Source organism: Halyomorpha halys, unplaced genomic scaffold, assembly GCF_000696795.3.
Source record: "Halyomorpha halys isolate HHAL.00 unplaced genomic scaffold, Hhal_1.1 Scaffold1502.1, whole genome shotgun sequence".
Classification (NCBI taxonomy): Eukaryota; Metazoa; Arthropoda; class Insecta; order Hemiptera; family Pentatomidae; genus Halyomorpha; species Halyomorpha halys.
In genome coordinates this window covers 126,679-153,521 of record NW_027104805.1, presented here as the reverse complement: position 1 = coordinate 153,521, position 26,843 = coordinate 126,679, and the positions used below count along the sequence as shown (strand labels likewise).

The 26,843-nt window shown below is 30.0% G+C and overlaps 2 protein-coding genes across 4 annotated transcripts in view; one reads left to right on the top strand and one right to left on the bottom strand.

The window, feature by feature from the left end:
* The window catches only part of LOC106689867 (sodium/potassium/calcium exchanger 5), a 24,293-nt gene extending 5,966 nt beyond the window's left edge, over positions 1–18,327 (top strand). The window contains exons 2-10 of one of the 3 annotated variants that reach the window (XM_014435058.3): positions 5,534–5,731; positions 11,234–11,427; positions 11,646–11,793; positions 13,246–13,332; positions 14,615–14,680; positions 14,812–15,000; positions 15,074–15,175; positions 15,597–15,814; positions 18,198–18,327. In XM_014435058.3, the coding sequence (XP_014290544.3) occupies positions 5,534–5,731; positions 11,234–11,427; positions 11,646–11,793; positions 13,246–13,332; positions 14,615–14,680; positions 14,812–15,000; positions 15,074–15,175; positions 15,597–15,814; positions 18,198–18,320 (1,325 nt within the window). In that variant the 3' untranslated portion in view covers positions 18,321–18,327. Of the gene's footprint in view, positions 1–5,533; positions 5,732–8,676; positions 8,855–11,233; positions 11,428–11,645; positions 11,794–13,245; positions 13,333–14,614; positions 14,681–14,811; positions 15,001–15,073; positions 15,176–15,596; positions 15,815–18,197 lie in introns of those variants that run through there. The other 2 variants (XM_067045422.1, XM_067045419.1) reach the window with 2 other exon arrangements.
* Positions 18,328–19,611: 1,284 nt separating this feature from the next.
* The window catches only part of SCOT (Succinyl-CoA:3-ketoacid CoA transferase), a 15,541-nt gene continuing 8,309 nt past the window's right edge, over positions 19,612–26,843 (bottom strand). The window contains exons 8-12 of the mRNA XM_014435057.2: positions 26,329–26,548; positions 25,455–25,530; positions 23,016–23,186; positions 20,612–20,743; positions 19,612–20,462 (exon numbers count right to left, since the gene is read on the bottom strand). Of these exons, the coding sequence (XP_014290543.1) occupies positions 20,612–20,743; positions 23,016–23,186; positions 25,455–25,530; positions 26,329–26,548 (599 nt within the window). The 3' untranslated portion in view covers positions 19,612–20,462. The remainder of the gene's footprint in view (positions 20,463–20,611; positions 20,744–23,015; positions 23,187–25,454; positions 25,531–26,328; positions 26,549–26,843) is intronic.

The following is a 26,843-nucleotide window of genomic DNA, read 5'->3' as shown; positions in this document are numbered from 1 at the left end:
ACACACAGATAGGTCCGTACCTATTTGTGTGTGAGTTTTTTACCCACTAAACTCCCCTCCCCCTATTCCTATTTCCACCCTCCACGGTACCACCATTCGGTATCACATCATGAAGGGAAGTAGCTGTATGCCGCCTCTTTGTGTTAGGTTACACGTAGCTCGCCTTTCCTTCCTTTGTTAAGCGAGAATATCCGCGACCTGCCGTCAAGTACTCCAGGCATTATTATAACAATGTTGCCGGCTGTCGGCGCTGATTCGTAGACCTGATTGAACTTTTTTTTTGGAAGCGGGAACAGGAAAAAAACAGTTGGTTCACGTTTTCTTCTATTGCTGGGCACACTGTGCTATGCACTATATGGTCCAGTTTGAACGTATACTGGTAGGTTCTGAAACCACTATGTGCGGCTAGCAACAGTGTGAGGTAGTAGTCAACCTCTCCGTGTTCTCTGTCCACGAACAGTTGAAGACGAGGAGGTAGTCTGAGGGTCCACCTTCCGTTGGACGCTATATATGGAATCCTGGCCACGACTTTATGAAACTGTGCAAAACGCACAGACCACTCGCATGGTACTTCGACGACAGTCGTACGCCATAGTACCCAAAGCATTTTTGTATGTAGCGGCCACGTGGAGTAGAATGGATGTGACCACACCCGATATCAATCGTCTGCCAGCTGTAATCCCTTAGATGCCTGCCAATGTTTTGGATCATTTAACGGTTGTCTCAATGTTATTATAGTGCAATTGAAAAATATGATTGAAGGTGTAATTAAATTACTCATTTAATGCTTTCTGACCAACTCGGGCGCTTAGGGTGTATGAATCTTGCATTAACGGTTAGAAGAGTTGTTTAATGTTTGTTAGCCCAACATTGTTTTTTCTCTCACTTTTCAGTGATTCTAGTTTTTAAGATTCCTGTTATTGATTATATAGTTTTCGTGAGAATTGGGCCCGAGACACGTTAATAAATGGGGATTCCCCAGGTTGGATAATTTTGAGTTATCAACGGGAATTAACAGAATACTAGTTAAAAATATTATTTTACATAACATTTGAAGGGTAACAAATAATTTAAAAAAAGATAGTTTTATATATAAAAGAAACATTTACAAGATCTATCAAAGGAGTTGAGGCATATAGATCACGCTGCCCTGGACTCATAGGGAATGACATCACTGTATAAACAAATATTATATTTACTTACTGAATTATAAACCCATTATGTGATTATAACAGTTATAAGGGAACTTCATTAAGACATTTAATATAAATAAATTCTACTGTACTGGGAATATGATGGGTTAGTAAGAAACTGCGAAATTGGAGTGTTTAGGTACAATAAACATAAAAGGAAGAAGTAAGATAAAAATAGAATTGACGGATTATTAAAGAAAATTATTACTATAATTTTGAAACGCTGATGGTTCAACTCAGTGTTATTTTCTAACTTGTTTTCCTTATAATTATAAAATATTATTATATTTTCGTTTAGAATATTTCTTTTCTTTTTTATTGCTCGAGGGTGGGGACCCATTCCAAGGACGGTTTTAATCACAAAACATAATATTTATAATATCTTCTTGGTTCTTAAAAAAACTAAATAAATAAATATTGGACAACAACTGCACAAACATAATTAAATACAATGACAATAAAATTAATAAAGAGTATTTTTAACCTTCTAAAAAACAAGTTAACCTTTAAAGTTATAATTTATAAAATATATTCACTATTATTTCTTCTACACATTTTCAAGCAAAAGAAAAAAAAATTCTAACGACAGTAAAGTATCATGTCACTTTTTTTCCCCCTAACTTTCCGATTTTATTTAGAAAATTAAAGTTTTTACACAATAATACTGTATTATTCATTTGTTTCCAGGGGTCTGAAGTTATGACAACGGCAAGTACGCAAGTATTTCTTTCAGCAGATTAATATCTGCTGAAAGAAATACTTGCGTAAGATGCTGGTTTTAGCGCCTTCACTTGTTACAAACAATGTATCACTCGGAAACTTTTTCCTTATTAAATCATTACGTGGTGGACAAGACTTAATGTAATCAATAACAAACAGGCCTTGTGTTAATGTAGATTCCATATTTAGTTGGCAATAAAGAGACAAATAAAAATTCTATCATGTTTATACATATAAATAGGCATAATGTATCAATAAATATTAATTTTTATTGAAAATTTATTCTGATTGAAAAAAAAAAATAATACGAGTATAAATGACGTGAGATGACGCTCAAGATCTTTGGCAGGTATTCTAGCCATCAATGCAGACAGCTGCGACTTAGACCGCTAACTTCATTTTTCTTCTAGTTAAGCATCGGATATATACAAACAAAATATTGGCTAAAATCATCAGAAAGTTGTTCCAAAATTTATCGCTTGTAATTACAGCAAACCAAATAATTAAGAATCGAAATGGAAGATCGGTAAAGAATTAATTAAAAAGAGTGTCTCAGTACTCAATGACCTAATTTTGAAAATCTATTTTATACCTTTGAATACGTAAACATTTTTTTTTCTATTTTTAAAACTTATTAAAAAATATTTTAGGATTTATGTTCGTTCGATTTCTTACGATATTACTCCATAAGATATCCACAGCTGTATACAGTAAATATCAGATTTCTTTTTAGACGACATCTTTTTTAATTCTTGGAATAATTTTTAAAAAATGATCTAAAATCAATTAAAGTATTTTCATCTTCAAAAATCGAAGGTAAGGACGAATTTGTACAATTATGTTATATGTTAAAATATTACCTACAGCTCAATAAATTCCATTTAATCTTAACATTAGTTATAATAAAAGTTTTTTTTTAATATTTATTTATTGCTATTTACAACTGTACATTATAATACATTTAGTAAATCTGATCTAAGTTAAATTGGAGTGTTACAGGCGTGTAGAGAAACTACCGATTGGTAGCACTCTAATGACATTTTACATTAGCTGGTCTCGTGGCCATCTTCTTTTCAGGCGCCTCGGAGGATTTTCAGGAATGGAAGACGATGCAAGGTTAGAAACTAGGGGGTTTGAGTGGTTAGGCAGTTTATAATGGAAGGAGTGATATCTGGTTAGGGCTAGATCGGTTACATAGGGAACATTAAGGTGTATGTATGATTTTATTTGTGACAAAGTAAGGAGCATTGAGGATTTTGGATTGTAAGGATTGAATACGAGAGGAATTCGAAGGTTTAGTGGAGCCCCAAAGCTCAACTCCATATGTCCATATTGGCCTTATTACAGTCATGTAGATCAGTCTTTTGTAATGTGTTGGAAGTTTAGACCGTTTGTCTAGTAAGTACTGTAATAGTCGAAATCGACGTGCAGTTTATAATAAAAGTTAAATTGAAAATAGAAAATGATTTATGTCCTAAAACGTGGTCAAATTGATATTTAGGAATGGTGCAATCGGATTTGTGGTTAACTCTTTATTTTTAGTCACATCTTTTTCATACTCTTATTAATAAAATGGGAAAAAATAAAAATGGAAAATATCTAGCGAAGTAAGGATTTTTTTCGAGCATCATACTCCTAATCTACGATAAACACTGATAATGCGTATGAACGTACCTCTCTAAAGACCCATACCCTAACCCTCTCGTCCGTCATTTTCGTTTTTAAAAATCTTAAACATCATATTTTATATCAGGTCACAAAGTCTGCCGTCTAAATCTATTTTTAAAGATTTTTAGGGTACATTACATTTTACCTGTTACTTGAATTGGAAAACCGAAATTGGTAAAATAATTTGAATAATGCTACGAATTGATATCTAGTTTTGGCGGGAAGATCTAAAATAAATTAAACGAAGTAGAGTCAATTAAGATCATTTCATGAACTTATTAAAATATCAATGAAATGACAAGAGTTCTCAGTGGTTATCCACAGAAATAATTTAGATAAGAAATAAAAAAAGTAAACATTATACAGATATTATTTATAGATAAATGCTACAGTTGGCTGATTATATATTATATGTGATATCTATTCGATGATAAAAATCACACGACATTCATTGGAAAAACGAAACAAAATATTTGAAACTGTAAGTTTTTACCATTTCTTTTTATTGTTTAAGCAATGTGCCGCTATTGCAATACCATTATTTTTAAATAGCGTTACTTGGCTATTTCTGACAAATGAGAGGGTAACAAACTGTTCTAACCATTGTGGGAAGGTCGAGATTTCATTAAGTTGGACCACCACGAAATATTAGTCAATCTGCCCAGGCCGAAACGTACCGGTGCTTCTATATACTAGGTTACTACGTCACTATAGTTAATTAAGTCGAAATTGATAATTAAAAAACACATGGAATGAATTAAGGGTATTTTCGGGATGAAAACTCTAGTGAAATGAAATTTTAAAAAATTATTATTCTGGGACTAGGTCCCTTAAGAACAATTACAAAGGTAATTTTAATTTATAATAACATATATTGGCCAAAAACACATAATTATAACTTATATACAGAGAAGAATAAAAACTAAAAAAAATAACCGACTAAATACATAAAATACAAAACAAAAAGGTAGTTACAAAATATCTGTACTATTATAATATTGGATTATATTGGTGAAGTAAAAGATAGTTAAATAGAAGGGTTTTAAACGAGGGAAGGGTATGTGCATGACGTATGTTTGAGGGGATAAAGTTCCAGAGATATGCAGCTCGGATAAAAAATTATTTGTCTAACTCAGTAGTTCAGAGCCATTTCAGCTCGGCGTAATACTGGGTTATGTGCGTATCTCTGGTGATCCCGAAAATAAATCATATAAAAATAGTGATGCAATATTTTTGACTAGGAATGCAGTTTACTTATTAATTCGATCGTAATACTCTTCAGGAACAGAACAGTTCAGGAGTTTTCGTAAAAACATTATGAGGCCATTTTAGCTGAGTGAAGTGAGACTTCACCTTAACAACTTAAGCCTAGAAAAGTGCCGATTCGATTCCGACCTTGTCGGATTGACGTATATTTTGTAGCGGTCCCACGAAATGAAATCTCAACCTTTTCACTATGATAACCCTCCTGTATGTCAGAAATAGCCAAGTAGCAAGTAAACAATAAAAAAAAAGTGGTTACATGCTAGAATTAAAAATATGCTAGAAATTTGTCTGAAATTCAATTTAGGAGTTGTTTGAAAACACAAGATATATTAGGATGATTTTCCTGACATAAAATTCGAAACTGCAAACAGTCTAGGAGAAATGAGTGCAATAGAGGGGATAAGCTGGTATGAAAAGTGAAGCCAATAAGGCACGCCTGAAGATGAACCACACGGATATTTCTATTAAGCTCAATGTAAATCTAAGCACCGTAGGCGAGATCATTTTGGCTTTACTTTTGCTTTGAAGGATAGAAGGGATATGCTACTCCTTCTGTAATCAGTAAATGAACCAGGAAAGACTATAAAACCTCTAACTACAGCGTAATGTTTATTAATAACTATAAGTACAAAAAAATACATCATTTATCGGAAAGTATGATCTGTAAACCTTACCGCCTGTTTCAGATTCCTTACAGGCGGTGGTGGGCTGGGCACCTTGGGACAACTGCTCGGCTCCGGCCATCCTCGACTTCCCCTACACCGGCTTCCCTAACGGATTCTTTGGAGTTGCCATAGCTACCGTCATCCTCATTTATATGTATGCCATCCTGACAGTAGTATGCAACTTCTATCTTCTCCCGACTTTAGCTGATATGTGGAAAGGTCAGTAATGTAAGTTTTAATCATTAATTTGTATTAAAAAAAAAATTAGAATGGCAGATGCTGCCATATTGATCTGGCAAAAATTGGCTTAAAGTATGAAGGTCACGAACAGAACTAATAGAGCTTTCACTTGTGTGTACGTGTAAAAAGCTTAGTGCATAAACAAAAAGTCGTACTGAAAATACATATATAAAATGGATTGATATGCCTGGAATTTTATAGCAATTTCTAACAGTCCAACATTATTATATCGATTTTTTATATCTATCTGGTTTTCTCAAAAACGACTATTTTCATTAAATTCGGTATATCAATGTACGCAATACGCATCAATTTTACGCAAGTTAAACTGTTGTATTATAGGCAGGAACAAAATTGACAGCAGTAATAAACTATAGATGAATATTTTAATATTAAATATGAATTTTTTTCTATGGTAGTTTACAAAAGTTAGATTTTACCTTATCAATATGAAATTTATAATATGGAAATTCTCATATTGAATAATAAAGGAATTTTCATGAATGTCAATCTAATTTAATAATTTTATAATATAATTTACTTTATTGAAGAGAATTAATGCAATCTGCCACAAATTAAGGGCATAACGTAATAGTATTCAAATAATCATTCATACAATGTATATACAAAAAATAGAAGAAGAAAAAACAAATATCAATAGTGCTCACTAAAATAAAAGAAAAAAATTTAATTTAAAATAATAATTAAAATTAAAATCTGTTCCACTACAATCCATGAAGGATCAGGGATTCAATAGTTTGTAAGGAAGTACTGTTATTAGACCAACGGTTGTGCAAGGAGGTGATTTGGTCAAAATCATGCTCGACCGCCAGATTTTTACTTAATAAGGGCACCCAATTTATGAAGCTGGGTGTGTCCCCAGGACCCACAGGGTTGACTCAAGTCTACAGTGTAATAGAAAACAATTGTCTGCCCAGCCGGATTCGCCTTACCACGCTGCCACCGCGCTCCCTAAAATAATAATAATAAAGAAATATATAAATAAAATAAAATACTATCTTGATTTGTATAAATTAAAATTAGAATCTATATCATAAACATAATAAAATAAAACAGGTCAAATAACAAAAAAAAAATTATAATAATTTATGTACAAGAGAAAGAAAATTAATTTTAAGTAACAATAAAATAAAGACACATTCACACCTAGATACAATATTTAAATTTTGCAGGGGGTCTCCGAGCCAAGCCTTGCCACCCCCGTGTGGAAGGCAAGGAAGGGTCCTAAGAGATCCCAGCGCTTCACTGGTATTGAGGGCTAGTGGAGACTGAGCAATAAAGCAGTAGTTGTTTCTAAACGTAAAAGGACTAATTTCATCTCAAGGTGGTAATCGAAAGTTGAGTAATGTGCGCACCAGATATTTTAGTATAACTCTATCTTGAGGGTTCAGTGTTATCATTGTGAGTAGATGGAAGGTTAAATTTTTCTTGAAGGACATGGAGTGGTAGTGTTGGACCAATAACATAGTATTAACTCTTATTTGAAAATTATAGGGTTGGGTTCTCTCTGCACAATGTGATCCTAATCAATTCCTTCTATTAGATGTTTTCTGATAAACTGTTGGGCATTGTATTTTTATTTTTGGTAGATGTTTTTCTCCATATCCTTAGCCCGAACAATTTTATATTGATAAAACTAAGTTAATCTAATTTTTTAGACTTTATAGTAAATAAAACGATAGTTTACCCACATATTAAGAAGCTAACCACAAATATATGCATATATATTTATTTGTATCAATCTATGAGTCAGCATCGAATGGTTGACTCATAGACTGGTTAAATTTAATGAAAATTCTTACCCAATTTAATGTTCAAGAGAACCTAAAATTATTTTTGCGGTAAGCAAGAACATAATGACTATACGTTTGGAGTTTATGAAATGAAGAACTCTCTCTTTGATGCGTCATTTTGGACTATTGATGTGAGAAGCGATGTATTTTGAATTGAATATAAAAAAAAAAAAAAAAAAATGAAGAGAGCTGTAGATATGTGTTGTTTAAAATAAATCTATTAGTTCAAAAATATGTTTGAAATTTAACGTTCCTTTCATACCTTTCTAGGTGTGGAAAATGTACCTAAAAAAAATAAAAACACGGGCCGATTTATTTCATTTAAAAAAAAGGTAAGCATTGAAAAAAAAAATCGGCCTCATTTTCATATTTTTTAAAATAAAATTTGATAATGTTCATATTTGAAAAAAAAAACTAAAAGATTGAGTAATTACTCTCTTGCCACTAAGTGTTTTTTCACGTAGAAGATCAAAGGAAGTTTCGTTTTTCTTCACTGCTTGAGTATTCAATGTTTTATGTGATGGCGCTCGAATCGTTATTAAACTCAGAAACAAGAATAAATATCGAGTAGAAATGCTAAAATTATATCAAATAATAATGATGAAGGGTCATCGGCTCAATGCTTTGTAAGGAAGCGCTGTTTTTAGAACAATGGTTATATAAGGAGATGATTTTTTCAAGATTACGCTCAGTGGGAGATTTTTCTCCACTTAAGTGTAGCCACTCGGTGAACCACAGGAGGGCTACAGAACCCCCAGGGTTGACTCACGGCTGCAGTGTAACAGAAAATAATTATTTGGTACCCGAACCCGTCCTTGGAGTTGGTAGCATGGTGCCTTACCATTATGCTACTGCGCTCCTTGCTACCAATAAGCTTTTATAAATTTATTTAAACAAATCAAATAAGCCTTTATTAAAATTTAAAAATAAAGATTGACCGACGAATAAAGGGAATTCCTTCAAAACATAAAAGATAAACCTTGACAAGGATAAAAAAATAATAACCATAGATTATAGGTGAACCTACCTTTTGGGAAATATTATTTGGAAATTATGTATGAGGTCTGTTAAGATACTAGGTAAGGTTATCCATATCAATTGTGTTTAATTCAAAATTAAATGTGTTATCAAAGAAATAATCATATTGTGGAAGTTAAAAGAATCAGGAAGGTCATAGGTAACGAGGGTTTTTAACATTGTAAAAGAAAAAAACATCACAGCAAAAAAGAAGAAGAGGAAAGATAATAGTGGAATTATAAGCTTGAAAGACAAACCACTGAGTATCAAGGTAAACTTCAATTACACAGGAATCTTAAAATAACAATATACGTGACTATTCTCATCAGTTTTCTTTGATGCGACAGAAATTTATGGTGCATCCATTTATGTCTTAGAAAATGAGAATCCCTGGAATCATTGAGACTATTAAATGTTGGTCTTATAATAATTATTAGTCGGATGAAATATAATAGTCTAATTGAATCATGGAATGGAATAACGTCTGCACCTTATAATCCTTTATTATGGATTCAGTGATACATAAAATTATGGATTCAGTGATACATAAAATTACTAATAATATTGTTGTAACAGTGTGAGTGACACAATGGCATCACTAAAAAAATAAAATAATGTCAGATATTATACATTTTTTATGTGGGTTCATCGGAGTTCAATAAAGAGGCACACACATAGCAAAAAACAATGCATTATTGTACTACAAAAATCCCAAAGTCCAGTAAACCCGATGCACTCTCTCTTAATGTCTTAGGGTCCCACTTTTCATGCTTTGAACATTTAGAAATTTGTAAATAAAATTGCAATAAGTACAGCGGTATGATCAAGACCAATCCCTTTTGGTAATTACAGTTTATGTTTTTACTTAAGTTTCGAAAATTAAATCTGACTCAATAAATACATTATACTTAAGCTTAATCTTAGTTTAGACTGTGATCTTACTAGCCTACCCAGGTTCTTGCCAGAACGCCATGTAGGAAACAAAATTTAGCTTATAACTTTTCTCTGTACACTGGTGTTTCTCAATGTAGTATCCTCGGTCCCATCATCTACACAGTCTATTGAGCTGACTTCCCAGCCAATCTTTAACACTAACCTCACCACGTATTCCCATGACACATGTGTGCAGTTAATAATAACCTTTTAATTGCATTCCAAACTCACCAATCCCATATCACAATCCTCGAAGAATGGTGTCGAAATTGGAGGATAAAATTCCCAACAAATCCCATCAAATCATCTTTACTCTTTGTCGAACACCTACCTTATTTTTCTAATTTTCATTAGTGCTGTTTTAAAATAGTGTTTGCCTAAAACAGTTTTTACAATTGCAAATTATTTTCATTTCAGGTGATTATTGATATTTAAATGATTCAATTTTTAAAAAAATGTCTTGCCTTCAGGGAATGCTCCTTGATAATACTTTGAGGCAGGCACACACTTAATATAGGGTGTTTTTTTAAGCCCGATAGAACTTGAAATTGTAAAAAATAACACAAAAAATTAAATTGTAATCAAAATTTTTTTTTTATTCGAAAGATCAATACGTGACATTAACATTTGAAAATGATTTCGGGCATATGGGCACCGCGGCTGTTCTTGACGAAGCGCATTCTGGACGTCCAATTTTGGGCCACTTTTTCGAGCACTGCTGGCCGTATGTCACGAATAACACGAACAATGCTGGCCTCCAAGGCGTCAATTGTTGCTGGTTTATCAGCATAAACCAGTGACTTCACGTAGCCCCACAGGAAATAATCGAGAGGTGTCATATCGCACGACCATATGCGGCAATTTTGCTTATTAACAAACCCGTTAAGCCAAAAATGCGCCTCATCGCTGAACACAATTTTACAGAATGCGCTTCGTCAAGAACAGCCGCGGTGCCCATATGCCCGAAATCATTTTCAAATGTTAATGTCACGTATTGATCTTTCGAATAAAAAAAAAATTTTGATTACAATTTAATTTTTTGTGTTATTTTTTACAATTTCAAGTTCTATCGGGCTTAAAAAAAGACCCTATATTATAGTTTTCGTGATATCAAAAAATAGAGCACCGAATTACATTATTAATTCCATTGTCAATAGAAAATACTAATTTAGTAGTGGTCTTAACTATTTGATCAAAAATGATTTTCAACAAAAAATATAGATTGAAACTCTAACAAAAACTTGTCCTGTTTAAGAATACTTACAGAATTCTCTATTATGATAATAAAACCCAACATGGATTAAATACAGAGAAATGTATGTACGTAAAAAGGTTCTGAAATAAATGAAAATATGTAATGTACAAAATTTAAGTTCTATTAGTATTGATTTAGTTGACTACTGGGGAGTGATCACCAATAAAAATACCCACATTTTTCATTGAAAATTCATAATCTCTGACGAAGAGTGGGTAATAAAGGTGTTGAGGGTAAGGAATGATCAAGGGATAGATTTTTTGATAATTTTAGATGAAATAAAAAGTAAACACATCTGATAGATTGGCAGGATTGCTGGACAGCCATCAGGGTGGGTAACCCAGATTTTGGTATAAATTGTCACTAAAAGTTTTGTCATAAGCAATTTAGCACATCTATTAACAAATAATCCTATTGTGAATATTATGACAACAAATAAGAATTTTCTGATTTTTTGTTTAGGGATGAGTGTATCTTCTGATGTAGTAGGTGCTACCATTATGGCTGCTGCCGCTGCGACCCCAGAACTTGCAATAAGTCTTGTCAGTACATTCTGGTTGGAGGCTGAAGTAGGCGCGGAAGCCATAGTAGGATCCGCATCATTCAACTGCCTTGTTATTCCTGGCATATGTGCTTTCTTGGCAAAATCTTATCATGTAAGACATAAAAATAATACAATTAATTATTTATTAAATGTAAGTTATACCAACAGTTATTATCTTATTCATTTACTTCTCATATTACATAAGATTGTTTGACTATTATTTTAACAGAGAACAATTTTCTGTTGCATAAGTATTCTTTATATTTAAGTTAATCAGATATATGTAAAATATAATAAATATTTAAACATTCACTATCTTTTTTCTTTCAGGAAAAACCAATAGATGTTTGGCCATTAACAAGGGATGCATTAATGTTCTGTATTTCTCTTGCATGCCTAATATTTTGTGTACATGGAGAAACTATTCACTGGTACAAGCCTCTCATTATGGTTGTAGTATACTTCGTCTATGTCTTAGGTAATCAAGAATTACTTGTTTTGTAATTATTGTAAATAATGAAAAATCATATCATAATGCTTCATAAAAAATAAATAAAGTTACTTTTCTAGTTCTGATATTTTTTGTTGATGTTATGTAAATATATTCTCCAACAATTTTCAGGATATACTTTACCTTATCTGGAAAATTGTTTATCTGATGAAAAGCCTAAAGTTTAATAAATATACAGTTTTGAGAACCTAGAACATTCTTGGTTTAATTTAGTTAAACTAATCACTATCAATGACTATTCCATAAAAAAATACAAAAATATTAAATTTGTTGAGTCACCTGTTTTAAAGTACACCAAAACTTTAATTATCTATTATTCTACTCATTCAAATAGAAATAGTATTTTTTACATCCTCCATTGACAAACTGTTTTCAGGGCTAAGTTTTGCTTTTTACTTTTAATAATAATCTCACTATATAGAAAAAAAGAAGTGAATTGCTGAGAAAAAATTCTTAATTTCAAATGGCAAGTAGAAAGTAATCGAGAACCCAACATATTGTCTCCACCATGTTTAAGTAATGAATTTGACGATAGCTACTTAGAGACCAAATAAGAACTTAACTGTTTTGCTTATGAACTTCTCCATTGCCAATAAATTTTTTATCACTGGACATTTTTACTTCTCTGAGCTCTATATAAAACTTTATTTTGCAAATATAGTTCTGCTAATTTAATAAAACTAATAAATTCAAAACAAGCGATTTTTCACATTCTTTTCTTGTACATAAAAAAGTGCTGACGACAATATTCCTAGATAATATATCACTTAGAGAACTTTAAGCTAACACAGGCTTTTGGAAATGGAGAAGCCACACTCGGGACAGGAAGGAATGGAAGTCCGATTGCAAAGGTTCTCAGAACCATAGAGCTAAGTAATAAAAATAATAGAAAACTTATAGATACATTACTGAATCATTATTTTTAATAAATCACTGAATTATCAATTGAAAACTAACATTTTTATTCATCATTTTACCTATTGTACATAAATAAATACATCAATCTTTATGCATTCATCTATTAAACACAAGATTCCATCCTATTGATTTTTATATCTCTATCCATAGAACTGCCTTGCGGAAAATTCCTTTGCTGTTCAAGCTACCTCATTTAGAACTTACCCATTTCCATCCATAAAGCTTCCTCCTTAACATGATTCAAACACCAATTATAAATCCATCTCAATGACTATCAAACTTCTGTGAACTTGTGAATAATAGAAAACAATATAAGCATTGATAAATATGGATCTTTGTTCATATTTTATTTTAATAAATATTGTAATAGATTTATTTACGTTCAAAATAAGTCAATGTAGCCAGACAAAAGCTGCTAAAATGTTCCCAATAGTTATTTTTAAGGCAACAAATGTCCTAGAATATAGATTGAATTTCATCAATGTAAAATAAATATTTTAGGAATGCTTTTGGAGAAATATTTGAAAAGGAAAACTATGATGTTATACTATTGGATAAATGAAGAAAACACTGAAAACACGTTATTATGTAAGCTTATTTATTTTATACAGTACAGAAAGATATAAATACTATACATTTATTTGATATATAGCAAAACTATATCACAGTTAATTTATTTTAAATAGTATTGAACTATATCACTGTTTGCTAACTCTTCATTAGTAATTAAAAAATGGAACATTATCATTAATGAACATAAATATTTATCAATAAGGAAACCTTTTAAGTCAGTTATATGACATTACATTCAACATTGAGTTGAGAAGTAATTGGTCCAGAATCTGGAACGTTGACCTAAATTTTGTAATTTTGAATATAATTGTATGAAATTTAGAGAACCATTTTAGTTCTTTGTTGACAAAATCTCATTTTCTTCAGGAAGTTGAGTGGATTACCTACTTTTAACCAAACCCCTTGAAAATATTATGGGATCTTAATAATTTCTTGACACGAATTAACCACAGACCACCAAATATTTGAAATACAAATAGTAGAGGTCAATACCAAAAATTACAATGTTTAAAATGATGATTTGAGAAATCTGATTACCATTTTGTCATTGGTACTCTGGAGATATGTCTAGGATATTATTTTAATTTCTAATTCAATCAAAAATCTTTTAAGAGATTATTTCAATTTGGAAAAATAATAAATAATAAAATAAAACAGTATTTAGTGTCTTTTGGAACTGACATTCAGAGTGACATATGTTCAGAATTTTGACTTCTAAAACCTCAATGAGCCCTTTAACAAGAGCATAGTAATTTGTACTATTAGTAGTACCTGTTTTAAAATCTTTATTGATTTATTTTTATTATTATCATTATTTTACCTTTTTTTAAAATTTTATTCTCCTTTAATGATTTGTCAGCACAAATCAATTTATTATTTTTTTTTATCATATAAATATTTTTGTTTCTGTTTGTTATTTTTCTCTGGATTATTTATTTTTTCAATTCATTTTTACTATTTTTAATTATAATAGCTCATGGTTATGGCATTGTAAATAGTTAGGGATGTCTCTTACAGGAGACTATACCTGCACCTGGGCTGAGCTGTCACTTAAAAGCTTTGGGAAATAATGTTCCACTTTTGGGGTTCTTAAAGATCTTTTGAAAAAGTTTCAGCTTTCTTAGGCTGAAAAAGTTTCAGCTTTCTTACAAACTAAGGTTTGTTGAAATAAAGCTATTTCCGCAAACCCTGGGAACACTCTTGTCAATGAGTATAACTGAGGAGTAACCTAAGTATAGAATAATATATGGTTAACAACCACAAATTAATATTGTTACGATAATAGTTAAACTTTTAGGTTGTGATCAACACTATGAATTAAGAGCAGATTATTACAGCAGTTGCAATGAAGCTGATGCAGAATGTAAGCAGATATATTAAATTAAATTTTGTTATTTATTATTGCAAATATTTCAAATAAAGGTATGATTTAAAATTAGATAAGGTGAATGTATAAGACAGAATTTAAATGATATAATTCTTTGATTTATAAAGGTCCAACTAACAAATTATCAAGAAAAGAAGAAACATGTTTTACAAAATCATGTTCTTGGTTATTTTATCCTGTAACAATTTTGCTGTGTATTACTATTCCAAGGAAGTGTCCTTCATTGGCGATACCAATTTCATTAATCTGGATAGCAATTGTAAGTTATATCACAACCTGGATGATTATATTTATAGGTGAGAATTTAACTTTAATTTTACATAAATTTCTTCAGATATTACCTAATAATTGAGGAACCATGATTTCAAGGTTACAGGCTAAGCATTCCAGACTCCTTAATGGCCCTTACTGTTCTTGGGTTTGGTTTAGGGATTCCTGAACTGTTGTCTAGTATAAGCGCAGCAAAAACAGGTATTATTGCATTGTAGATTATCCACATTGTGCATTGACATATATTAAAGTATCATTGTTATCCATTTCTTTCATACAGTACTCCTGTTAGAGGATTAAATATTCAGCTAAGGCATATAAATTTTATAATTCATTAAATTTATGTTAATACTATAGGCTCATTACTGGATGAGTTTGCATTTATTTAATGAGTTATAGTGAATAACTCATTAAATTAAATTTATGATAAACAAAACAGCTCTTCACATTGCAGATTTGCAAAAACATTCATCTAATACTTTTCTTTTTATTAAGATAAAACAAGTTTATTATTAAGTGATGTTCTATAAATTATATGGTTTCTATAAAAGCAAAGATATTTCCTGGTAAATGATATTTGAATACAAATATTCTAGTACTAAATTATGATTATTATTCACAGGGAAATATACAATGGCCCTCTGTAATGCATTTGGTGCAAATACTTTTAATGTCCTTCTCTGCCTGGGACTTCCGTGGTTCGTCAAGCTGTTGATCTCGGACAATCAAAGCATCTGGGTCAATATTGAGGGTTTGGCTTACAATTGCACACTCATTTTAGTAATTGTCACAGTGATCTACACTACATTAGCTCTCAACGAATACGTCCTCGACAAAAAGGTATATTTTACATTTTATATAATTTTATTCTGACCAAATCACCTCCTTGCACAACTGTTGGTCTAGTAACAATACTTCCTTACAAAGTACTGAACCCCTGACCCATCATAGGTCGTAGCGGTACAGATTTTAATTTTTAAATATAATTTTACGGCTATCCTGTTTACTATAAGATAGTATCTTACTCAAGGGTTTAACTATTAATAAAATTATCACAATAACATTTCAATGAATGTTAGAGCTTAATTTTTGTTCTATTTACATTCTTGAAGTACTGATTAGTCTAATCCTGATTTTTATTAGTAAAAGTGCAAGTTTCTAAATTATCTGATTGAATTGTTGATAGAAAGATTCTAAAGAATATTTTAAATGTATTTATAATAGCTACTGTTAAAAAGAGAATGTTATACTTAATTTTTTATATCTTATTGTCCTCACTCATGGTTCTCATTCAAATCCTAGTCAACAGTAAGCTATCTTTAAATGTATAGTATGTTTCTCATAATCAGATTTAGGCAAAACTTATGACTCAAAATTCTTGTGAAATATAAATTTCAAATACGAAATAGGTGTTTTCAGTATTTTAAATGAAAAAAATATTGTTTAAATAAATCAACTGGTATCCATGTTAAGTCTCAACACACTTTTTGATATCATCAACAGTCCAACGTTGCGGCCAATTCGGCCATCCTCAATTGTTTGTTGCTTTTATTATACACTAATTTGTAACAATTTTAATAACATTATTATTAATAATTTAACACACCTTAAATATACATTTACATCTCATATTTAATTATTTAAAAACCCTTTGCATTGAAAAAATATTTCAAATACAAATTACACTCACGTATTTTGGATGAAAAGTATTTCAAATATAAAATACTCTAAGTATTTTGCTACAAACTGTATTTTAAATGCTTAATTCTCTAGAAAATATAGCATGATAAAATAGAAAATAATACTAAATTAATTGGTGAAAATGCTAACTTTTCACTCCAAATTCATTATTTTTTCCAGATTAAATTAAGCTTCTAAAAATCTAATTGAAACTATTTTTCTTTGAAGCATTGATTCAAACTTCTTGATATACAGGCATTAAGGGCAAAATAAAAAAGTGGTCAATCTGTTTCAGAGATGATTAAGAATTATCATGCTTTAAATTCAAACGAACCTCAAACTTCTTGGAATATTTATCATCTATTTTAACTTCATTAAACGTTTTGGTCATACTATTATACAGCTTCAATAGAATCTTTATTGAAATCTATGTAAAGATCATGAACAACACTATTGTATTTTAACTTTTATGTAATATTTGCTATAATAGTGTTCATTTCCTCAATTCATATAAAAATTAAAATTAAAATTTTTATACGAATTTAAATTAAATTAAAAAATTTTATCAATAGTAGAATAATTTCACCTAGCTAAGATTAATGTAAATATTTAAAACATATAGGAAGGAGTGAGACATCGGTAGTTGTTACAATCTGGTATTGGCCCCTTTTGTACATTGGGATAACAAGAGACTCCCATCCCTCCATTCCTCAGGCTTTGTCTTGATTTCCAAGATAAATGGTATGTCTTCAAAACTCCAGCTTCAGCGCATGCCTTGAACAGTTCTCTAGGAATGTTATCAGTTCCCGCTGCTTTATGAGATTAAAATTTACCAATGGCTATTTCAACTTCCTCCTAACTCAATTCTTCAATTAGCAGTTAAGTAATCTGATATTCAGATTATTTAGAGATAATTTAACGGAAGAGATTATTTAATTATTAATTATATATTTCCTAAATTCTAAATAATTGATTAAAGTCAATTATTTCCTAAATTCAAAATATTGTCAAAGTGCTTCATATATCTGCTGAATCATCTAAGATATTATTATTTTCATCCCTGATTTCTGTTATTACAGGACCCAAATGTTAATAAATTTATAAATTTCTCTTACGCCATTTTCAGTTATGTTAGTTTCTATTTCTTTAATATTATTTTAACTAGGATTGTTAAAGAGTTTTTAATTTAGCAATTTTCTTTTTTTCACACATTCAGACAGTCTCCATCGAACCAGAGTTTGTTGTTTTTACTTCCCCTTTTCCTGAGACACTAAGTACTTACCTCTTTATAATTTTAGGTACTTTGTTTGTTAAAATACAACATTATTTTTTAATGCTTTTGTCCCCTAAAATACAGGGTACGAAAAATACATTTTGTCTTTTATTTTGAAATATACCCAACTCTGCTATTTAACAATATAAATCAAACTGATTAGACAAATTTAAATCTCAGACTGTAATTGCATTCACATTAAATTTTAGCTTTAAATTTATGAATTATTTAACCCTATATTCTCTAATTAATATTTACTCTTAATTTCAGGTTGGCTGTTTTTTTCTGGTTCTGTATACAGTTTTTGTTGTGCTGTCGACTTTGATAGAAATGAATGTATTTTACCCAGTGAATCTACCAATGTGCAATATTAAAGACTATTATTTAGACTGATATAAAACTGAGAACTTTGTCAGTACCCAAAACTAAGTCCTAGAAATAATATTTGTAATTTATAAAATTGACTGAAAACAAAAGTTAATGCTAAGTAACATATGTGTTTCATAAAAATATATTTAAGTATTTCTATTCTTTCGTTAATACTCATGTTTCTAAATACAATCTTCTAGTAATTAATTGTCATATAACACATAAACCAACAACCATTACTGTGCAAAACCATCTTGATAACAGTGCTGATTGGGCTATGAAAAAGAAAATAAAAATGAAAGAGAAGAGTTAATAGATATTTTATATTGAATTATAGATAGGATTTCCCCTTAAACATATTTTAATATTGTTACTGTAACAATGTTTTGAGGAAACATAGTATTAAGGTCTTTACTAGGACAAGAGGATTGTCATGCATTAAGGTTCATGTGTTCCTAAGAACTCGATGTCTCTCTAGTACAGATATAGATTAAAAGCCCAATTAATTTTATTATTTCAGTTTTCAATTTATTATTTTGAACAAAAAAAATGTGATATATTGTAAACCTCCTCCAAGAGGGCAATAAGACATATAGTGGATGTGGCATTGAGGTACCTAATGCCTTATTAAACGTTCAACTAATAATTTTCGATTCAATGTAGTCAGTAAAGACTGTTTACATGCTAACTTCATGAAAATCACCTGAAGGAGATAAATAAGGGAAAATAGGAAACCACACCCTGTCGAACTTTTCTGAAAGTGGTTAAAACGTTATACAAAGTATTAGGGTGCACTAATAACTGAAACTAATGAAATAAGAGAGGGACTGAAAGAAAGGATAAATATCAGGAATAGACACTGCTTTGCCATGAGAAAAATTCAGAATTATAGAGCTATGTCTCACAGGATCAAAATTATGGTAAATAAGAAAGTTGTCAGACCTGTCGTCACGTATGGTTCTGAGACCTGGATGATATCTAAGGTTTCAGAATGCAAGTTGATGACCTGGGAGAAACACATTTTGTGCAGGATCTATTGCCCAGTGTTTGAACATGTGCAATGGAAAATTCGCACTAATGAGGAGTTGTGCCAGATGTACAAGAAAACCAGATTTGGTTTTAATTATAAGAGGGAGCCAAATCAGATGGACTCAGGAATCTGTACCAAAATGATTATTTGAAGGCTGAGCTGGTGGAAGACATGGTAGAGGAAGATAATACTTGAGGTGGCGGATGCTTGCCCAGGATCTTAATAAATAAATAAAGAAACAATAAAGTAGTCAGTAAAAAAGGAATGAATAAAATGAGGCATTGATAAGTAACAAAAATTCATACTATTTGTATTATCTTTTTACACAATCAATAACAATATTAACAAATTTACAAAAATATAAAAATTATTTCAAATATTGATTTGACATAACTAGTGAACATTATAAAGCTTAAATTATAACGGTAAACTGCAATCATTTAAAACAAAATTTATTAGGTTCAATTCTTTGGAAAAAAATAATTAATTAATCAGATACATAAAATAGTTTTGAATCAAGAGCATGATGCTCCCTATAGAATTAATTTACAATTCTACAAGTAACCAATTTGGAATATATATCGACAATTGATCTCAGAGTCAATTTTATAAAATAACTTTCCAATGATTATTTAATTTATGATTGTGAATGTATCAGAAAAGAAAAATAATCTGAGATAGCAGCATTATTTTTCTGTGCAGAATACAAATTTTTAAATCAACAAGTAGATTATTTTATTATGATAAAATTACAATAATAATTACTAAAACTTATCCATACAAATTTTATGAAACGCAGTAACATAGAAAGAAATAACTTTCCAGATACTTTAACACAACAAAACAATTTCAACAATTAAGTTAGAAATCAATAAAAAAAAATTAAAGAGTTTTAATTTAATTTTAGAGGTAAGGTAACTTGAATTAACATTTATCTTAAACAACAAAAAAAAAAACTTATCAGTTTATGATTTCATTTAACTTACAAGCTGTAACTCATATAAATGTATTAGATAATTCTTTCTTACCTCAATCCAATTTGCAGATTTCTTTATTGTTAACCAATTTAGAACTTTAAATACATTTTCAATGATATAGTTTCCAAACAGTATAAAAAGGTTTTATAGAAATTTAATCTAAGAATAGATAAAAAATTATTAAAGAGATTGACTAAAACAATAGTAAGAAACATTATAAACAAAAGAAGACAAATCTGACAGCTTAAACAAATCTGAATATTACGGTAACATAAATGATCAAATAGCAAGAAAAATGCATGCCTTACTTATGAAAAAACCTTAAGATCCTCAGCAACTGCAAAATCACAGCCGGTAGAGGTCAAAATCTCAGCAACTTCTATTCCTTCACCAATTTCTATTAATGTTAAACCTTGCTCAGGGTGAACTTTAAATACAGCCTGTGAATCATAAATAATGAACATTATTTCTGCTTTAATATTTTGTTTAATTAACACACACACACTAATAAAAATAAAATAAATAAATAAATCAATTAAATTAATAGACAAATGGAGCCTACCTCTCCAAGTGATGTAAGTGCCAAAAAAATGTTTTACTTATTTTAAAATATTAAATATCCTTCATTAAAGGAACAGACAGGTGTGGGTATATAAACAGTTACATCTTTTCACACTTATTTCAACAGAACAAATGGACTTTCTTTACTTAAATCTGTTTGTACATTCGTAATGGTACATATATTAATGTGTGATGTGACACATATTTATATAGATGATATGAACTCATATGTTTATGGTTATGTATAAATGTATAAAATATAAATATTTAATTGTGTTTATTTAATTTAAATTAATTATTTGTAGAACTATATCATTACTGTTTCAATCATAAATTATCATTGTGCTCCTCTTTATAGTTATTATATATTTGTAGTTATTTTTATAAAACTTTTACATATAATGAAACAAATTATAATTAATAAAGGACCAGGACCATATTCCATTCATATAATTAATAAAATGTTAAAAGTACATTTCAAAAGGGTATAATTCTGCAAAAATGTTGTTAAGAAACCAAATCCTTCAAACTGAGGTTATAATATTCATTGAAAGGATATTTTCGTTAAAATTCAAATATCATACATAATATTAAATATCCAATGAGTAATTGGCTTTAATGTTATCACTAACAGAACACTCAAGAAACTGGAAATTATTATTGCATTTTGATTTACTTCCTTCAAGTCATGAAAAATAAACTAATAATTGGATGGTTTAAAATTGTGTTTGACAACTGTTTTATTTCCTTGTAGTAATGGTTAAGCAGGTACAAAGCATCACTTCTTAGCCGTATATATAGAAGCCAAAACTTTATAACAAATGGCACAATCAATGTAATTAATATCCACCTAATTAACAAGTCCCAAACTACATAAACAATTTCGAAAAATAGAATTACTAAACATTGCAAATACACATTACTCGAACAAATGATAACCAATCATATTAACAAAAACCAATCTGATAATAGAATGAGAACATTTCATTTAAACAGATAAAAAACAGATTGTTCTATTTCTCAATGTTATGAGAAGAAAAAAATAAATAATCTATAACAAAAAACACACAAACCAAACCAAATTGGAACTGACAGCTTTAACAAGATTACAACATTCATTGGAAATATCTAGCTCCTCAATCAAACTGTGCAATGTTAAAAAATAAAATAAACCAAAGAATATTTGAGAATAAAAACTACAATCGAATATCTGATACTGCAAATATAGCAACAGGTACTCAGCAACAGAAAATTTATACTATAATTGCTGTGGAAACTTGAACAACTCACTAGACCTCGATTGTCCTTATATAAAAATTGTAGGTCTGTTCCGATGACCACTTTTGACTGTGAAGAACTGTACAGAGCATGCTCAGTATGGGTTTTCCCTCCCAAAACCTGTACTGCACATGCTCCGTACAGCTCTTGATAGTCACAAGCAGTTATTGGAACATAGCTAATACATAAAAAATCCAAAAAAATTATTTATTTTTATAAAAATACCTACAATATCAAAATACAATTCAATATCAAGGAAGGAAAATTTAGAGTGAAAGTGTCCTGTTTAACAAAATTTTTAACATGAAAGCTTCCTCATTATCTGATAATTGTAATTATAATGATCATTATTATTTATTAATTTTAATCAAATGTTTTTAGTACGATACTTTTTTTTTTTTAATATAAAAATAAATTTAGATACATTCAGGAATACCATAGATTAGTATCATACTTAAGTTCTAAGTAAAAATGTCTCTATTTTGAATTCTTTATCATACAAATTTATAATCATATTTCTATTTTATTAATTAATGTTGAATTAAATCTGATAAATGATATAAATAGAGAATTTAAGGTAATACATTATTGTATGATGAAACAAAAACAATTTTATCTAACTAAAATAACTAAGTGAATTTGATTGAACATATTTTTGATAGTAGTTAAGAAAGTAAAAATAACAAAAACAATACTTGTTTACTAATCCATATTCAACCATTTTTAGATAAAATGAACTTTCTTCCTATCAACATTTACTGTTTATCAATCAAACTAAACAATATACTGACATAATCATCAAAGATTCAAAAGTCACTAGTATGATGAAATTTTCTTTACAAAAAATACAGCTTAGTTGAAGATTTCTTTTACCTTTTCTGTTACAATGAGATCAACGACTTTCTTGCCAGTGAGAGGGAGACTGCAATTGGTGACAATTTTATGGCCACCCTCTTTAGTGTTGTGTTCCATAACAATAACCACTTTTGTTCCCTCTGCTGAAACCAAATCCATGGCTCCTCCCATGCCATTAATCATTTTTCCCTAAGGACATTTAAAAACCGTCATCTAGTTTTTCAGAAAAGACTTAATATCTAGAATTAAGAAAAGTAAATTTAAATAATATAGGAGATATTTCCTATATAGTTCACCCACTCGGTCAAATCTCTGAAGATGTAGTTTGCAAGATACAAAAATTTGTCTCCTAAAAATATTTATTATCTTCCTTATTTATTAATTTATGTAAAGACACGTTTAGATTTTGATTTTGAAAATTTGGAAGTAATATGTAAGGAAGATTTGTCCATTGGTAAGGCAATACACTACTAACTCAGGTTCGAATCCGGCTGTAGCAGATACTTATTATCTGTTACCTATAGCCATTGAGTCAGCTCTGGAGGCTCCACCTCGCCTCATTAAGTGGGTACACTTAATTAGGTAAAAATCTGATTGTCGAGTGTAATTCTGACCAAATCACCTCCTTGCACAACCGTTGGTCTTAAAGTACTGCACCCCTGGCCCTCTATGGGTTATAGCGGTACAAATTTAATTTAATTAAAAAAAAAAACAACGAAATATTAAATAAAAATATCAATAAAATCATAAAAAGATAAATAAATAAAAAAATTTAAAATGAGAAGAATGTTGGTTCAAATTTTCGATCTTTACAAGTGCATATAGGTATATAAGTATAGATTAAAATGTTTTAAAATCATATCATTTTATTAAAAAAATAGAAAATTATTAATTAAATTGATAAAAATGAAAGATAAAATATATTAAGCACAACAATTTGTCGATAACAGATATGGTGTAATAATGTGTATTGTGTATATTATAACATTGTTAAAAATTTAAATTGATGCAATAAGAATATAAATATTTGTACTAGATAACTATCATAAAAAAATATTAAAAGAAACTGAAATGATATGAAAAATAGTTTATTATTCTGTGACTAAGCCTCTTTAGAAAAATTATAAAGATACTGTAACAATTAAAAGGTTACTGTAACAGCTATAAGGTAATTGTAATATTACAATATATTGGCAAAAAACTGTGTGGCCGCAATTAATTAAAATTTATATTAAAATTGCATATAAATAATTGTACGAACAGAAAAAAAAAAATTTAAAGGACTAAATACATAAATAACAAAACAAAAAGGTAGTTACAATTAATAAATCATAGTGTTTAATATTTATGTTATCTGTACTATTATAATATTGGTTTAGTTTGGAGGAGCAAAAGGTAGTTAAACAGAAGGGTTTTAAACGAGTGAAGGATTGGTACATAATGTATGTTTGAAGGAATGGTGTTTAAGTAAAAGGCAGCTCAGGTAAAAAATTATTTGTCTAGCGCAGCAGTTCGCTGAGGTGGAGGGTTGATGGCAGATAAACGGGACCTTGTAGTAAAGGATTGAACAGAGAATTTGAATTACAGGTTTTCTAGGATATAGGAGTGGGCGCTGAGTACTAATTACTGGAAATAAAAAGGAAACTAGGAAATACTGACATCAGAAAGATGGATAGAGCAACTTCAAGCTTGGAGTAATACTGGGTTATGGGTGTATCTCAGGTGATCCCGAAAACAAATTATACTGAGCAATTCATAAGGTGTTTAAATTTAGTTTCAAGATTACCTGAGAGTCCATCGTATACCAAGCAGCCATAGTCGAAGTGGGGGGAAAAGAGAGGAAACTAAAAGTTGACGGGTATTAAGTGGGAGGAGGGGGGGGATTCTATTGAATTGTTTCAGCGTTGCTATGGTTCAACAGGAAATTAGTGCAATATGTAGTTTCCAGGATAGAGTTTGATCAACTGGTGATATTAATTGATAAATTAAATATTATATTTTTTTCTGAACATAATTGACTTGAATAGGAAGAACAGATTTTTAATAACTTGGACAAATCAATTGGAAGGTATGTTCGTAGAAATATGTTATGAGCGAGTGAATAGTAAGTAAATAATATGAATATTTTAGGTGTCTTCTTGATAGTAGCCTGAGGGCTGAAATTTTGGAAAAAATAAACAAAGTTGAGAGATAAGGATTTAAAGATATTTGTGTTTTTGTTTATTATAATATTTTGAGGACTATGATAATAATAAATAAATTAAAAAAATAAAGGGCTCACTCAGATTGTTAATTCGATTCCAACTTGGGTTAGTTAATATTTTAAGGGAGATGGCCCAATGAAATGAATCTTGAAAATAATAAAATTCATTAGGACAAATTATTAGTGATTGTCAAGTTTATAAAAAGAGAAAAAGTAAAGAATTATAAAAATTAAAAGGAAAAATAATTACTTACAGGAACCATCCAATTAGCTAAATCTCCGTACTGTGAAACTTCCAAGCCTCCAAGTATGGTTAAATCTACATGACCTCTAAAAATTGAAAAATAAATAAATAATATATATATATACACACACAAACATACGAGGGAAAGCCAATATATTTATCTGCAACTTAGTCATATTTTTGTTTATGTTGGTAGCACTGTCGTTTTGCATTGATGACATATGCTTTATTTATTTGTTGTTATGTTTATGTAAGTTTCAAGCTGCTAGGTTACCTTCGTTATTGCTGCCATGCTGTTAATCATGGCTGCTCTGCTTTCTATTTACACCAAAGAAGAGCAATGTTCAGTGATTCGTTTTTTGTGGTTGGAAGGCATATCAGGGGCCAAAATTCATCAAAGACTTTCAGTACAGTATGGGAACAGTGTTCTGCCACAACGGAGTGTCTACGAATGGATTGAAAAATTAAAAAATGGTCGCACAAATGTTACACACGATGAAAGAGCCGGACAACTGTTTATCGCCACATATAAAGAAAACATTGAGCATTCACGTGAAATGGTGCTCTTAGACTGAAGAGTAACTATTAAGTACATCGTCTGTATAGAGCCGTTGATTTACTTTGGACAAAGCAATGGAAGAAGCGGTGTATTCTTGGCTTGCCGTTCAACTGAAAACCTTCTTTTATGAGGGCATCATGAAGCTTGTACAATAATGGTCCAATTGAGTAGAACAGCAAGGGGACTATATTGAAAAATGATGTACTTGTAAAGTTTCCTATTTGATTGTAATAAAAATATTGTGGATAATAATTGACTTACCCTCGTATATATAAAGTTATTAGTTTATGTAGATAAAACAATCCATGGTTTATAAAGTACATACCCTCGTATCATAGCAAAGGATTCTTCACTGGAGAAATAAGATGCTCCGGGGACAATATTTACAGGTTCTTTTGCAGCGTTGATTAAATCCGGATCGACATCAGATCTTGTATTAGGATATGAACCAATTCCTAAAAGACCATTTTCTGATTGAAGCACGACTTTCATGCCTTTTGGAATGAAACTAGCTGCCATAACAGGAATACCAATCCCCAAGTTTACTAAATATTTGAATTAAGGATCATAACTAAGATAAAAAGCTGAGAAGGTAAAATATTTTTACTTTAATTTTTAAATTCAAATCTTAAAAACTAATTATATCAGCAAAAATAAAATAAATAAACAGTTAAATAAAACTATTTTTAAGCATTAATGTAATAATTAACTGTTTAGATACAAAGGTTTAAAAAACAGGGGTTCTTGACCATGTTACCTCAGGCATGACTTTAGTTACCCATCTATGCTGTTATTTAATCACAAATTTTCATTAAACAATTATATAAATTAAAAAAAAAA